At 49.3% G+C, this 16,506-nt stretch overlaps 2 protein-coding genes across 3 annotated transcripts in view; one reads left to right on the top strand and one right to left on the bottom strand.

Annotated features, from left to right (window-relative positions):
• Positions 1–158: 158 nt before the first annotated feature.
• MRPS7 (mitochondrial ribosomal protein S7) lies at positions 159–7,181 on the bottom strand. Its single transcript, XM_039501058.1, has 5 exons — positions 7,010–7,181; positions 6,077–6,268; positions 4,802–4,865; positions 1,930–2,097; positions 159–901 (listed from the first exon to the last, which is right to left on the bottom strand). Exons 1-5 carry the CDS (start codon positions 7,084–7,086, stop codon positions 680–682), a joined length of 723 nt encoding a protein of 240 aa, XP_039356992.1. The 5' UTR covers positions 7,087–7,181; the 3' UTR covers positions 159–679.
• A 1,327-nt stretch (positions 7,182–8,508) lies between these two features.
• Positions 8,509–16,506, top strand: part of GGA3 (golgi associated, gamma adaptin ear containing, ARF binding protein 3) — a 33,395-nt gene continuing 25,397 nt past the window's right edge. Inside the window, exon 1 of one of the 2 annotated variants that reach the window (XM_039500240.1) lies at positions 8,509–8,635. Coding sequence is in view for 1 of the 2 variants with exons in the window: in XM_039500238.1 (XP_039356172.1) it covers positions 8,955–8,994 (40 nt within the window). In the remaining variant the exon portion in view is untranslated. Of the gene's footprint in view, positions 8,636–8,874; positions 8,995–16,506 lie in introns of those variants that run through there. The other variant, XM_039500238.1, reaches the window with a different exon arrangement.

Below are 16,506 nucleotides of genomic sequence, written 5' to 3' on the forward strand. Positions count from 1 at the left end.
CGAGCGTAGGTGGGACGGCGTCTCCTAGAGAATAACTCTTCCTTTAACTGACCCCCTAGAGGGCTGAGAAATACCACTGCTCTGGTAGAGTGATGGGCATCAGTACAAAACCCTAAGGCAGTCAGCCAGCACTAGGATGTGGTGACAGTCAGACTGAGGATGATAGACAGGTTCCATTTTTATTTTCTCATTAACATCCAGATCACATGTGCTCAGTCAAACAATGATTCTGCTAACAGACAGTATTGCAACAATCTAAAATTCAAACTAGGCACTTTTCTGTCTCTGGTACTATACACACAAAGAACATTCACAATGCAGAATACATTCCAGCTTGCTCACCCTTGGCTTGGATGCTAACGAGCAAAAACTTGACATCCACTCCCCTGCCCTCAGAAAGTAGGTAGATGGAAGAAAGGATATTTTATAGTGTTGCTCAGAAAAACATCTAAGGGAATGAAGCTTTTGTGGATGCATTTTTCATCTTGTTTTTTCCCTGCTTAAGGACCCAGCCTAGAAGCAGTTAACAGAAGCTGGCAGGCAACCTCCCCTATACATCATCTCTGTAGAAAGTAGACAGAGGCTGCTTCTTCACAGGTCTGGGCTCCATAAGTATAGAGGTGTGAGGAAATGTTCTTGTTGTCATAAGGCAAGGTCTCTCTTGCTCTCAGGGGGTCCCCTACCACCAGCGATAATGGGCATATGCCCGGTTAGCCTCAGCCATCTTGTGCATGTCATGCTTTCTCTTGATCACAGGACCCTCATTGTTGAAGGCCTGCAGCAGTTCCTGGGATAGTTTTTCATGCATGAATGTCCGATGATGCTTATGTTCCCTGCACTCAGTAATTAACCACTTCATGGCGAGGAAGCGTTTCCGATTGTCCTTCAGAGGGCTTGGGACCTAGCAGACATTCAAGCAGTAGCACGGTTAAAATGCCTTACCCCACAATAGGACCATATGCTGAAATAACTTTTTTCAATTGTTTAACACTCCCAGGTGATTAAAAAGTGATTGATGCTGAGGGGGTGGGAAGAAATTAACTCTAGCCAAGCATGAGTGAGTTTAGCATCGGTGAAACATTCCACTCCAGCCACAACAAACTGTCTGCCTCTATCAATCCACAGATCAGGCACAGCAGTGCAAGATTTCCCATGTTGGCAGCCTCAAACCTGCCCAAGAGCAGTAGCCACCTGTTGAGACTAGAGGGATGTTCCATTTGGTTCTTGGCCTCATTGCAGAGACTGCCACTTAGAGAATGGTTTTTGTGATGTAGACTCTTGTCTATGGGAACTTGACCAAGCTATTTCCCGCAGGTCTCTGATCAACCAGCAGAGGGCAGTAATTTATTGGCTGCATGGGAGGTTGGTGAAGCGCTCCATATTTCATTAACAATCCCATGAGTTATCTAGGTGCATTTACCTAATTAGGAGAGCTGAAGAGACAGCCTTTGCCAAGGCATTAAATAAAACATGGTATCTATACGAACCTTTTCTATGTGCTAACCTGCGTTCTACAGGGACTAAACTGCTCTGCTGGTTCTACACAGAGGCAGCATGGTCTAGCCGATAAGACATCAGACTGAGATTCCAGAAACCTCGAGGGTTTATTGGCTCTGCTACTGATATGTTGCGTCACCTTGGACAAACCACTTCACCTCCCTGTACCTCAGTTTCCCCTCCCACACTTTATCCTTTCAGATTACAAGCAATTTGGGGCAGGAACTCTAATTATGGGTAAGTACAGCACTCAGCACTTACAGACCCCAGCCAAGATCAGAGGCACATTCTGCCATTATAATACAGATGGTAAATGGTACTTCCAACGGAAATGCAAGCAAGTTTTGGCAGGGGTGGGAAGGACACTAGTAGTTTTGCCCCCATCTAATTCTTTCTAGCCTAGGCTGGCCTTCAGGTCCCTTTTCTGTTTACCTGGTAGGTTTTGCCTCCTTTTTGGATGTTGCAGAGCCCAATGATGGGCTGGCAGTTTTTCAGTGCCTGATGGAAGATGATGTAAGGGTTGCACTCAATGCTCTCCCTCTCCTCCTCAGAGGCTTGATGGTATTTCTCAATCTGCTTCCTCTTAATGGCTTCTAGGGTCTAAATACAAACACAAGGAAACATGCCCATGCTCCTCAGTTTACAGTTGCCTTCCCTACAGGATTTACTCCATTCCAGAGTGAAGTTAGAATCAGGACAATTTCAGACACACCCTGAGAAATCTGGGTCATGGAGGATTCCACCCTACTACACCTTAACTAGGCCAGTAGGGGATGCTCTTGAGTAACTACAGGTTTTACTCAGTCCTCACCTCCTTACCCCAGATTTCCACACACTGACACATTCCTCTGCTGGAGTCCAGTCCTCACTGGTTTTCCTTCTTATAGCTCATTGATGGGTGTGAAGTGTAGCAGTGACCACCAACAAAGGGGGAAGCAGAGAGGAGAAAGCAATACTGACCCCACTCTCACCTTACAACTGCCTATTAGATTTTCCCAAGATGCACTTCCACCTGCTCAGCGTATCAGTTACACCAGTTTACATTACATATCATACTATTATGCTGCATTCACCACTTTTCTGGTCAATTTATACCCATCATCCAACATACTGATGGTGCAACACACACTGTCCCTTACAGCAGTGGTCTCCAAACTTTTTTGATCGTGCTCCCCTATTAGTAAAAAATTTGAGCACACAACCCTGCTGCATCAGCAGCAATTCTGTGCTGGGGAGATTCACCCATCACTGGGGCACAAAGGGGCCTGTCTCAAGGGAGGGAGGGGCTCAGAGGTTTGTAACGCAGTTATATTTGCAGATGAACAAACCCCTCCCCCCCATTTCAGTCTCATTTCTCACCCCTCCCCTCCCTGACAACCCAGATCCAGGGACACAACAGGGAACCCCCCTGGGACCCATCCATGGCCCCCTCAAGCTGCTCTCCCCCCTGCCTGAACCCCCAGCTGGCCCCGGGAGCAGACCCTGGGCAGAGCCCAGGCAGCGACTTGCTGCTGGGGCCGCAGCTCCAGTCCCTCCGCCAAGCACTTCCCAGCCAGGGAGCAGCTGCCCGGGGCAGTGACATCTGAGGCTGCGGGGCTGCTTGTGCACTCACTTTCCTGCCCAGCCCTGGCCCTTTCCCCAGGTCCCCTTATCACCTGCAGGCTCCGGTTTGGGGGCTGGTGCGGGCAGAGAGAGGAGTTAATGCCGGTCTCTCCCCACACAGACCCCGCCAGGGAGCAGCAGCGGCTCAGCCCATGCTCCCGGCTCACAATGGAGGAGGCGGCAGCGTCTGACCTGGGAAGGTAAACAGAGCCCGAGCATGGGCAGGCTCTGACTATAACGCAAACCGGACCCCGAGCAATTCACTGCTGGGCTCCTAGGGAAGGAGGATGCTCAGTCAAGGTTCCTTCCAGGTATGTGATTGTCTGAACCCCCCAGGTGCTGGGCCGGGCTGCCCCAGGCAGGAGCAGGGGCTGCAGTGCAATGGGTCTAGCGCTAGGACCCAGAAGAGAGCTGGGGATGGAAGTGAATTGCACTCGCTACAGTAACGCTTGGTTATTCCCGCCCCAACTGCCGAAGCAAAAAAAAAACGCTGCTCGGACTCCTGCCCGAACTGAAAGCAAAAAAGCAAAAAAAAAAAAAAAGTGCTCCCCCTGCCACGCAGACCCCCAAGGATCCTCTTGCGCACCCATCTTTGGAGACCACTGCTTTACGGCACCAGTGGATGCCCCTTAAATCAAGAATCCTGAAGCCCATTAAGTTGGGGCAGGTCTGTACTGAAGAAATTAGAAGTCTTCTGGACGTCAGCTCCACATCAACTAATGCCCAAAGGGAGGCAGCCTGGTTCAGTGAACAGTCAGGGATGCCCTGTGAGGCAGGCAACCTGGTTCCGATGCCTGGCTTTGCCACCATTGTCTGGTCTGATTTTAGGCAAGTCACTAGACTTTTCTGTATCACAGCAACCACCTGTAAAATCTGGATAACGATACTCCCCCTTCTTTGTGAAGGATTAAAGATCCTCAGATAAAGAGTGTGAAGTATTAACATTATAGAAAGGAAGTATCCACCTCTTATTAGTGTTGCCCAACACTTCTCATAAAACCACTATTTTCAGTTGCTTATAACTCATCCAAACTTCAACTCTTTGGGCTAACATTTTCCATGCTGGGTGTCTGCCTCAGCATGAATTTTTTTAGGACAATTTTATCCAGAACAGTTCCGCAAATGAAGCCAGGGAAAAATATTTTGTAAATGTTAAAAAAATTCTTGCAACCTTTTCTTTAAGCTTGAGTGCCCCCTTGCTTTGGAACAGGGACTTCAAATTTGGAAGGTGGGTGGTCTTTGTGTCAGGGATGTACCTTTTGCTATCCCTGTGAAAATTCACCCAAATGTGGCCAATTTATAAACCACTGAAGAAAACTGCAGTTTGCACATGCTCAGTAGATACTAGGTAGAGCTTAGCAGCTATATTCCATCTGCACTAGGCATGCTCCATCCCAAGGCTGAGTAAGACTTTCACTGCAATTGCAGTTCTGTGCTGCTGTGGTCTGTGCCAGTGCTGGGCATCGGAACTGAACGCAGGGAGCCTGTCTCTCCTGTATTCTCAATGATCCTCCTACTTGGCCCAGGCAGCATGGAGAAAGCTACCTGATTTGATTGCAGAGGGGACAAGCTCTGCACAGGCAACCTTACTTCTGGCATTTCATAACTTCTGAGTGATTCCCTTGGCAAGCTTAATAAGGTTATTTTAATGCAGTTTTTTGGCATGTAATAATTTAAAGACGAGAGAGTCCAGTCCCCTCACCTGTGTAACGATGGATCTGGCCAGCACTTTGTTTCCTCCCTTCATCATCATGTTGGTGAATTTACTGCAAGCACAAAACCAAACAGGATATAATTAGAACTTTGGTTCCATCACCAGAGGTCCCTAATTGTGTTGTTCCTGTGATTAAATCCTATCCCTGCTAGATTTTGGGTGGCTGTACTCTTTAGGTTGGACATTAGGAAAAAGTTCCTAACTGTCAGGGTGGTTAAACACTGGAATAAATTGCCTAGAGAGGTTGTGGAATCTCCATCTCTGGAGATATTTAAGAGTAGGTTAGATAAATGTCTATCAGGGATGGTCTAGACAGTATTTGGTCCTGCCATGAGGGCAGGGGACTGGACTCGATGACCTCTCGAGGTCCCTTCCAGTCCTAGAGTCTATGAATCTATGAATCTTTAACCACTATTATTCAATGGATCTTCCTCATGGGAAGATATTAATCCAAATAAAGGGATTACGCCAGGGATCGGCAATCTTTGGCACGCAGCCTGCGAGGGTAAGCACCCTGGCGGGCTGGGCTGGTTTGTTTACCTGCCGTGTCCACAGGTTCGGACGATCACAGCTCCCACTGGCCGCGGTTCGCCACTCCAGGCCAATGGGAAGCAGCAGCCAGCACATATCTCAGCCCACGCAGTTTCCCGCAGCCCCCATTGGCCTGGAGCGGTGAACCGCGGCCAGTGGGAGCTGCGATTGGCAGAACCTGTGGACATGGCAGGTAAACAAACCGGCCTGGCCCGCCAGGGTGCTTTACCCTGGTGGGCCGTGGGCCAAAGGTTGCCGATCCCTGAATTACACAGAGTAACAGGAAGGTAATGGGCAGCCCGGTAGACAAAGGCTGATGGTGGGGGAGGGCACTGCAATGGCTTTACTTCTCAGCAGTAATGGGCTCAGAAGCAGAACCCTCAATTACTCCATCCATTACATTGTTTCATAATAAAAGCTATTTACTCAAATTTAAACAGCAAATCCTTATCCAGGTAGAGAGAGCTCACTAACAAACCTGAATCCAACTCATCTGCCGCCCTCATTCTGGAGAGGGGAAGAGAGAATTCTGTGGGCACGATCCTGTTAGGAGCTGACCTCTAGCCGTCCACCAGGATTGTGGCTGCTCAGCCCTTCTAAGCAACGAACTCAGTCCTGCTCCCATTGAAGTCAATGGCAAAACATCCAGTGACTTCAGTGGGAGCAGGATAAACTGTCCTTGATCCTTGGGAGACATCTGGTGTTTTAACAAAGGAGACTGTGCTTTCTGACCTGATTGTAGGGTCACTGAACACAGAGCTGGTGACATTAGAAGCTGTAGCTTTTATGGGCTGGAGGGTCTTGAGCTCCCGTTGTGTTTTCTCCTCCTCAGACAGCCCCTCCAGGGGTTTGCGGTACACCTCCTTGTTCACTTCTGGTTCGAGGTAACTGGGGCCATACCGGCTCCATCTCACCTGGGTTAACCTGCAAAGAGTAAGATGGGATGGCATCGCCGTATACAGCATTCCTCAGTCTGGCTCACCAAGTCCATCTCCAGTGTTATGGAACAAGTCTCAGAACAGACAGAGATGCAGATAAGAGTAAGGGGGCCCAGGCTGCGGCCCTGGGACAGGAAAGGGCATGAGACCAGGAACAGAGCTGGGTGGCACTCCCTCCCTGACCCCCATGGGGGCTGGCCTAGGACCCAGCCACCCCCAAGAGGAATGCATCCCACAGTTTGATATACAGGGTTTAGTTTGGTTCATAGAATATCAGGGTTGGAAGGGGGTCATCTAGTCCAACCCCCTGCTCAAAGCAGGATCCCCAGACAGATTTTTGCCCCAGATCCCTAAATGGCCCCCTCAAGGATTGAACTCACAGCCCTGGGTTTAGCAGGCCAATGCTCAAACCACTGAGCTATTCCCCCTCCCTCAGTGGCAAAGCACCCCCACTATACAAATTGTCCCAGCGCCCCTGAACGTCCCATTCTCCTCCCCTGGTCCAGGGCAGGGGGGCCCAGTCGCGCTGCTCCCTCTTCCCCCGGCAGCAGGGCCGAAGCTCGGGGAGAGGGAGAGCGGCCTGTCCCCTCCCTCAGAACAGGGCCCAGGCGGGAGTGGGGGGGGCTCCCCGACAACCTGCCCCGGCAGCAGCGCGTGACTCTACCCAAGCGCCCCCAGCCGCTCCGCGCAGCCCTCGCCCAGCCTCCGCCGCGGGGCTGCTCCTTACCCGGGCAGCCAGGCCCGCGCGGGAGGGGCCAGCCGACGGCCCAGCGCCGCAAGCCGCCCCGCCATGGGAGCCGCCATCTTGCATCCGCGCTCCAGGACCCCGTCAGGCTGCCCGGCCGCAGCCTGCGTTGCTATCGCTTGCCCGCCTGGTTGCCACTTGCGTGTGCAGAGCAGGCCGGTGCGCGCCTGCCCGCCGACTAGGGGCAGGCCGCTGGCCTGTTGCAGCAGGATATTGTTTTCCCCTCTCTCACTCCCTCCCCGCCATGTGTACTGCAGTGGAGTGAAATGTGGGCCTCATTCTCCTCTCACAGCAGTTTTACTCCAATGCAACTCCATTGACTTGGGTGGTATGCAGCCTGATTTACACCAGTGTGCAGTCAGATTCAGGCATGGTGACTCTGTTTTTTCCTCTTCACAGCTTTCAAATACTGACATCTGTTGTCAGGCAGCGGGCTGGCAGCAGTTCTCAAACTGTGGGTCACGACCTCAAAGTGGGTCAGGACCCCTAGGGTGACCAGATGTCCCAATTTTATAGGGACAGTGCCCATTTTGGGGTCTTTTTCTTATATAGGCTCCTATTACCCCCCATCCCCTGTCCTGATTTTTCACACTTGCTGTTTGGTCACCCTACCATTTTAATGGGGTGGCCAGCAGGGCCAGCATTAGACTTGTTGGGACCCAGGGCTGAAGCCTGAGTTCCACCCCCACCCAGGATGGCAGGACTCCAGCTGCAGCTCCCTCTTCCCCCCACCCAGGGCAGAGGATCTCCGTCCCCTGCCCGGGGTCATGTAGTTACTTTGTTGTCAGAAAGGGGATGCAGAGCAATGAAGTTTGAGACCCTTAGGCTAAGCATTGACACTGCAATGATCTCTGTGGGCCCTGACCCCTGCATAGTGCTCTCTGGAGACACACTGGAGCCCTTGGGATATCTCAGCACCAGCTCTGCACATTAAGGAGCAAAGGGTAACATTTTAAAGAATACCAAAGTGAAGCAGGAGCTTAAATCTCATTTTCAAAAACAATTCAGGAGCCTAAGTTCCATGAGTCACTTGGGCTTTTTTAAAATGTCACCCAAAGTGCCAGTATCTGGGCTTTTAGTCCTGTGTGCTGTCTTGGTAGGATGAAGTGTAAGCCTGTCTTATGATCACTGTTTACATTACTGTCATTGTACCAAGCCACAGTTTAGATTTCAAGTCCAAAATATGCATTTTCCATGTGCATGGAATTTCTATCTACTGGATTTTGAGCCAAAATTGGGTAACAACTCAGGCTCTGGTCCTGCAACTGGAGCCATACAGGTGCAGAGTCCACTGATGCGGATCTACCTGCCAGGAAGGGGCCTCAGTTTGCTAGTTAAGGCTGACAAAATACATAAAACCAAGCCACATAAGGGGTTCCAGGCTCCATTTCAGACATCGCTGAGTACTGTCCCTTTATGCTAGTGTTATGGATAAGAGAACCCAGGTGAAACTAGACCCTGGGGCCTGAGTTCTGGGGCCGGCTCCCCATGCCAAAAGCTCTGCCATCCAGTTCAGGGGTCAGCTCCACTGCAAGGGGGCACACACAGTGCCATGGCAAATCCGCTGTCACACTTTGGGGCCTATTGTAAAAGGAGCTCCTGGGTGCTGTGAGTAAATCGGAACAGTCCCGGCTCAGTGACCCGGGATGTCTGAGCCCCAGGCCCACTGGGGCGAGGAGTTGGGGGGGCTTTTACCAGCCATTTGTTCTTGGGGGTGAGGATACCCCCAGCCTGCAGTGGGAGGCTCATGAATCCCACTGTCAACAGCCCCAGCACGGGGGGGGGGAGGGACGGCACAGCGGGGAGGGGTCCAGTCCCCCGCCCTGCAGTCCCGCTTCACCACAGAACTGCCGCCCCTCCCCCAGCCCGGCCCGGCCCGGCTCGGCTCTCGCGCGGCTGGGGCGGAGTCTCGGGCCCGGCCGGCAACATGGCGGAGGCGGAAGGGGAGAGTCTGGAGTCCTGGCTCAGTGAGTGACCCCCCCGTCCCCCCCGTCCCCCTCCCCTCCATGGGCCCGCCCGTTCCCCGTCCGCGGCCCCCAGCCCCTGTCCCCTCAGCACCCGCTGCGCTCCCCGCCTGCCGCCCTCAGGTGCCCGTGTCCCCTGGTCCATGTCCCCCCCGTCTCTGTGCCCCCCGTCTGCTGCTCTCCGCCCCTCCGTGCCCCTGTGCCCCCTTCTGCTGCTCTCCGCCCCTCCGTGCCCCGTCTGCTGCTCTCTGAGCCCCTGTCCCCTCTCCGCCCCATCAGTGCCCCCATCTACCTCCCTCCATCTCATCAATACCCCTTCATCCTGTGTCTCCCTGTCTGCCACCCACTGCCCCAGCCTTGCCCGTGTGCCCCCCTCCATGTCCCCCGTCCTATCCATGCCCCTGTGTCCCTCTGTCCGTGTCCCCCTGTCCTATCCATGCCCCTGTGTCCCCTGTCCGTGTCCCCATCCTATCCACGCCCTGTGTCCCCTGTCCATGTCCCCCATCCTATCCACGCCCCTGTGTCCCCTGTCCATGTCCCCGTCCTATCCACGCCCCTGTGTCCCCCTGTCCATGTCCCCCGTCCTATCCATGCCCCTGTGTCCCCCTGTCCCCCGTCCTATCCACGACCCTGTGTCCCCCTGTCCATGTCCCCCGTCCTATCCACGTCCCTGTGTCCCCCTGTCCGTGTCCCCCGTCCTATCCACGTCCCTGTGTCCCCCTGTCCGTGTCCCCGTCCATGTCCCCGTCCTATCCACGACCCTGTGTCCCCCGTCCGTGTCCCCCTGTCCTATCCATGCCCCTGTGTCCCTCTGTCCGTGTCCCCCTGTCCTATCCATGCCCCTGTGTCCCTCTGTCCATGACCCCCGTCCTATCCACGTGCCTGTGTCCCTCTGTCCATGTCCCCCGTCCTATCCACGCCCCTGTGTCCCCCTGTCCATGTCCCCCGTCCTATCCACGACCCTGTGTCCCCCTGTCCTATCCACGCCACTGTGTCCCTCTGTCCATGACCCCCGTCCTATCCACGTGCCTGTGTCCCTCTGTCCATGTCCCCCGTCCTATCCACGCCCCTGTGTCCCCTGTCCATGTCCCCCATCCTGTCCATGCCCCTGTGTCCCCCGTTCATGTCCCCCATTCATGTCCCCCGTCCAATCCATGCTCCTGTTGCCCCCATATCCATGATTCCCTGTTTCTCTGCTCATGTCTCCCCCTCTGCCTAATGCTCCTATGCCCACTCCATGCCCTCCCACTCCCTATCCAGTTCCCTCTCCCCTTCTGTGCCCATGCCCCTGCCACCAACTTTCTGTCTTCTCCACCGGCTTGCATGAAGAGAAAAAAAAAAAAAACTCTTGGCAGCATGATGGGCTATACAGGTGTTTTCTCTGTGTGTAGATGGACAGAGCCTTCTGATCTCTCGCAGAGGGAAATTATTATTTATGCAGTTATTATCATGCTAGCTGTTTTATAAATAATGTACCAAGCATCTGCCTGGAATAGGGCTTTCCAGTGCATTTGGGGTTTTATCCCATGTGTCTGCCTGTACTGCCCATTTGAGTCCCTGTCAAGTTATCTAATAGCCTGATGCTGTCTCTGCTGCCTTTTCCCCCTTCCTGCCCCCACCTAGAATCATGCACAGTCTTTTCTCATTGCTTTTAAATCAAAAGTGTCTGATCATTTCTGAGTATGTACTTGACCTGTCTTTTGCCTGTCCCCTCTTCTCTGAGTGCTTGCCAACTATTCCACCTAGTCGCCCCACTCAGTTTTGGCTTGTTCTCTCTCTCACTGTCTGGCTTTCTTCCCCATTCTCTGTCTGCCTCCCTGTCACTCACTCCCTGTCCCTTTCCTGCCACTGCCTGTCGCTCCTCTGCTCAACTGTGCAGTCCATCCCTGTCGCTGAAGGGGATTGCCTGCTTATGGGGTAATACCAAGGAGGAGCTTACTCTGTAGACTGACTCTCTGCCAGAGCTGGGGGGAGAGGGGGAAGGGGAGATGGGTTGTTATGTATTCACACTGGAGGAATGATCCTCCCCTCCAAAATAACCTCTCCAATAACTTGTCCAACTGAGTGTGTTCAATGTGCTCATTGTGACTATGACTGAAGCAGAAATCCAGAGCTGCAGTTGCAGCGGCCACAACAGCAGGTCTGGCCTGTTGTTTGGTGATTCATTTGTGAACCAGGGAAAATCTTTACTCGTTCCCCACCTCCTCCAAACTATCAGTTCTTTGGCTATAAAAGGTCAGTCTTCCCTTCTTCTCTAAATTTTCCTGTGGTTTGGATTCTCATTTGCAAAATATATTGTACTAGGTGGTCACACACTTTGTAGCTTTTGTAGGCTGAGCTCCTTGCATTCCTCCATTCCCTTCCACAGGTTCCCTGTGTTGCTTTCCCACTCCCCTCTATTTCAGGGATTCTCTGCAACTTCCTCTTGCCAGGGGCTCTGTGTGTGCCCCCATGCTCCCCTATTCTTCCTATGCCAGAGATCTCCATGCTCCCTCTGCCCCCCATGACTGGGGCCCCCTTCTTCTCCAATGCCAGAAGCTCTGTGTCCCCCCTCATTGCCCCCTCAGCCACATGCCAGGAGCTCTGTCTGTCTCACCTCCCCCCAGACCATTGTTCCTCATTTTTCTCCACTATAGCAGGGGTTCTGTGGGCCCTCCAATTTCCATGGTCTTTATGTCCCCTTCTCCCATTCTGCCCTCCCATACTAAATGCTCCTTGTGCTCCCCCTACTCATCCATGTGAGGTGCTCTGTGCATTCCTTTATACTGCCCTTCTGCACACCATTATTATTTCTGTCTGGGAGGGAATGGGAAGTCATTCAGGGTGTCAACATGTTAAACTCTATTGGGAGGATGGACAGAGATGAGATGGGAGAGAGAGTTTTGCTGGAAAGTGTTAATTGGTGTCATCAACTAGTTCTTGGATCTATAGAGAATTACAGAGGTGGTTGAAGCAGCTGGGTCTCTTGACTAGCCGGAAGGAGCTCCATGTGCCTACCATTTCCTCCTTCCAGTTTTCTGATTTTCACCGGAACAATAGGATTCCACCCACTGATGCCTAGAACATTCCCTGAAATTTTGGAATAGATCAGGTGCACCATTTAAAGTTATTGCAATAGATAGATGGCAGAGAAATGCCATCAAGTTGAATATAAGACCTCGCTTCGCTTTGTCAATTACAATGTGCTATTTGTTTTAGTCCGCACCTGTAGGAATTTCTCCATTAAATCAGTCATACCTTATATGTGGTGTTGTAGCCATATTGGTCCCAGGATATCAGAGAAAAAAGGTGGATGAGGTAATATATTTTATTGGACCAACTTCTGTTAGTGAAAGAGACAAGCTTTCGAGCTACCCCCTCACTCACCCTCTCTCTCAGATATGTGATACAGCCATGTTACACCAGGGGGAACCCCTGCCTTATTCCGAGCTATCATTTCACAGTAGGAGTTACAGGCTTCAGATGAAATAAATAGAGTTTGTCTTTTAAAAAGATTTTATAACAGGAACTGTTACAAGCTTCAATAGTTGGAATCATATTTTTAAGGGCAAGTCACTCTATTCACTGAATCCTGGAAGTTTAAGGGAGAAAAAGTCTTGTTAGTCCATCTCCCAGTGAGTGCTGAACAGTTCCCAATTATACGTTATTCTGTCCAGTCTGGCTGTTTTATTGTCCCGTGTTTGTACAGCATCTAGCACAATGAGGTCCTGCTCCATGACCGAGGCTCATAGGTGCTATTGCAATACAAATAAATAACAATAATCGTAATAATTTGTTTTTAAATATTCCAAGGTCTGGGGCTTCCACCATTTCTCTTAGGGAGACTACACCACAAGCTACTAGATCTTACTGCCTCGATTTTTCCCTTTCTTTATTTCATCCCACTTCTTTATTTATTTGTGTTACAGTGAGCTTAAAAGCCCCAACCAGGGTCCAGTACCATACAAATGTAGAACAGAACATAGTCCCTACCCTCTAGAGTTTACAGTCTAAAATCTATTACTCCTAGTTGTATTGCCATATATTAGCTTAAATAAGTCCTCTTCCACCATGGTGTTTACACTATTCAAATAGGTGTAGAATGTTATCATCTATCTCTGTAGTTATGTCAATTGTTTTTAGCTATTCGTCTTTCCTTGTAAATCATTTCTTCCTGCCTGCTGATCATTTTGGCTGATCTTGTGAGCTCCTCACAATGTGTCAGTATCTTTCTGGCAATGTATTAATTGTAGCCAGTGACATACTCAGAAACACCCAGTCTCTCTCTTTTTCTCTCCCCAAAGAGAACTGATTAATGGAATACAGATCATGTATGAAAATATGTCTAATATGAAGGACATTTTAGGTTGAGTAGCAGGAAAAGCTTCCCAACAGTTTGAATTTTCAGACTGTGAAAGTTGAGGGAGTGGATGTCCTATGGCTTGGTCACTTACAACTAGATAGGGCATATCACTAACTTCGGTGAGCCTGATTGGGGGCTAAGGGGAGGGCACATGTTTCATGGGACATAAGTGGGCTTGAAAGAATCTGTTTTTTATCAGTAAATGTCTATTTCGCCTCACATGCACAAACTGACAAAAATATTTCCATGGATGGCAATTAAAATGTATTGAGAGGCAAAGTAAGAAAAACACTGCTTGAGAACTGAAGAGAGTTTGATTTAAGGATATTTACTTTGTATATTTTGACATGTAATATTGAAAATTTGCATTTTAATAGTTCTAAAGCTTTACCTTTTTGAATGGCAGTGTCTACTGTCTTTTAAGAATTATTATCCGATGACCCATATTGTCTGACCCTCCCCATAATTTCCCATAGGTTGAACATTTAAATCAATAAAAATATAAAAGCTTAAAAATAAACATCAATATTATCCATCTAAATTATCTACAGTGAAAATGGAATATGCCAAGCCTAGATATAAGAGTTGAATGTTGCTTCCTAATTTAAAAAAAAAAAGTTTATGCTTGATCACTGGTACAGTGACTCATGCTGGTCTGATTATAGAATCCTCCCATTGTAGAGGAGCACAGATAATTTGTTTTCCATTGGCCATTGAAGAAATGTATGTGGGCTAGTGGTGGGAGTCCGGGTGTCTTTGCCAAATAACACTCCCTCCTTCAGGGAAGCGGAGTTTTGGGAGGAAAAGGTCACAATGGAGATATCCAGGAGAGGTACCTGTTGCCTTGTGGCTGTTCTGTTGGATAAAGGTGAGGGGAATGTGTGCCATTGTATAACTCTTCATTACTTCATGGTAATTGTGTGATTATGGGAGTGGGAAACTTGGCTAGGAAGCTGAATTGCTTAGACTCTTTTTCTGATAACTTTCTATCAAAAAAAGGAGTGTTGTGTCAGATGCTAAGCTCGAAGATGTATCCATTGTGTCCTCACTGAAGGAAGGGGCAAAATCCATACAGCAGTATGGACCAACCTCCCACATCAAGGAAAGGACAGAACATGACTTGTGTTACCAGGAATTTTCTGAATCAATGGCACTTGCCCTTCAACTGAGCGGCAGAGCCATTCTGTCATCAGATGGAAGTCACAGCCTCCAGTCCTCACACTGCAGCAGGAGATGTGCTTCAATATGTGATGACCCAGCATCTTTATCCTCTCTCCCCTCCCACTTTTGGCTGCTGGGATGACAGCGCTCTTCTTCTCCCTGCATGCGGTTCCACCTCCAGCCTTCGCTGAAATGGGAAGGGGAGGCTAATAAATGAATCTCAGTTGCTCCCATACAGCTGGATCCTTTTGCTTAACACTCCCTGCTCAGTCTGATGCTCACATACAAGGTAGCTTATTTATATTACAGTTACCTCCATGATGTGCTAGACACTGTCCACACATATAGTAAATATATAGTGTACTGCCCCAAAGAGCTCATAATCTAAGAAGAGGGAGGGGGAAGAGAGATAAAACCTACTATATCTGTGTGTGTGTGTAAATAATATCAACTATTTCCATGTTATCATCAGTTAGCATTCTGCTTATTCTACCTGGGATACAGAGAGAGTGAGAACACCAGACACATAGCTGCTAGGAGCTGAGGATCCCAATTCAAGCCCTCAATCTGGTAATGGGCATCTAGAATGTTGGCTTGTAAGTTTTCCTTCTTTCAACAGAGAAGTAGAACAGTGAAAATATGAATAATTCATTAGACAATTAAAGTTCTCTGTTGCCCAGGGTTCCAAAGCATTGTTATATAAATGAAATAGGCACCCTTGGTTTACAGCTGAGTGTCACCTCATCAGTGTTTCAGGTTTTAGAACAGCAAAGGAATGTTGATTGGCTAGATCAGATATGAGACAACATTATTATACCATCAGATGTGACCCAAATGCTTCAGTGTCTAAAAGCCAAGGGACTAGATGGTGATAGGATTGTGGTAATGTGTTATAAAGTCCTTTCCTCTAGGTGCTGGTTCAGATCTACCGAGGGCTGTTCAGGGGCCTATGTGTAATCAGTTGATACGTTTTAGTTTGTGTCCTAGTAGACCAAGTGTTCACATGAAACCTGCTTCCACAACAGGTGCTAACTGGATCCTTGTTTGGCAGTATTAACAGAGAGGCCAAGGACTGAGAACACTGAGGAGTAAATCTCTCCTCCTAGAGGTGATCCTTCCAGATCACAGTTGAGGCACATTAATGAGGCAAAGTGGGGAAACTTGTTCTGCTGCTGCCTGCACTTTACCTGCTCTATAAACAGAGGACTTCACTCTCCAGGCCAGGACAGAATTTCTGATAGAGCATGTTGACATAGGATATCATACAGGTATTACATTGATATTTATAGGGGGTGATTTCCTTATGTGGAATATAATCTCCCCCTAATGACGTCTGTCTTCTTGTTGGAATTGACTATCATGAGAGTTCTGAATATAAAACAACAAGACTTGTCAGGTGACTCCAAGCCTAAACTGAGAATATTCAACCCTCTGAGATTCCAAGATACGTTGGGAGAAGTCATTCAAGTTAAAAAGCAGAGCAGCTTTAAAATTAGTGACTACCGTGGAAATGTCATTTATGTTTAATTGCCCAGACCAGATCTCCCTCCTGGTGTCAGAATGCGCTGCCGCCCAAACGTCTATTGGTTGAAAGGAATTAGTTGGTTTTTTTTGTAATAATAGAACATCCCATTGTATATTTCTTAAGTCTGCATTGTGCAAAGAGCAGCACAAGCTGGTGGCATTACCAATGGAAGGGTGCTTTGGCACACAGCCATACAGAATGCTGATTTGCTTGCATGAAGATAGCGGGCTGTCTTGTAAGCCCGGTTTTTCATGCTGCTGTCATGGTGTTTAGAAATCAAGGGCATGGTAATAAGGTTTTAGTGTTTTTAACAAATACATGGCACTGCAGCAACTACATTTTAACTAAAGTTATTCTTGAGTTTAAAACACAGCTCGGTAGCTTAATTTAAAGACCAAGGGAAGCAGCTTTGTGGTATGTGCCCTTTTTCTCGCCCAGTGTCCCACAGAAGCCACTGGGGCTCAACCTGGGCACAGCGATCCACATA

This window comes from Mauremys reevesii, linkage group 15 (genome assembly GCF_016161935.1).
Source record: "Mauremys reevesii isolate NIE-2019 linkage group 15, ASM1616193v1, whole genome shotgun sequence".
Lineage (NCBI taxonomy): Eukaryota > Metazoa > Chordata > Testudines > Geoemydidae > Mauremys > Mauremys reevesii.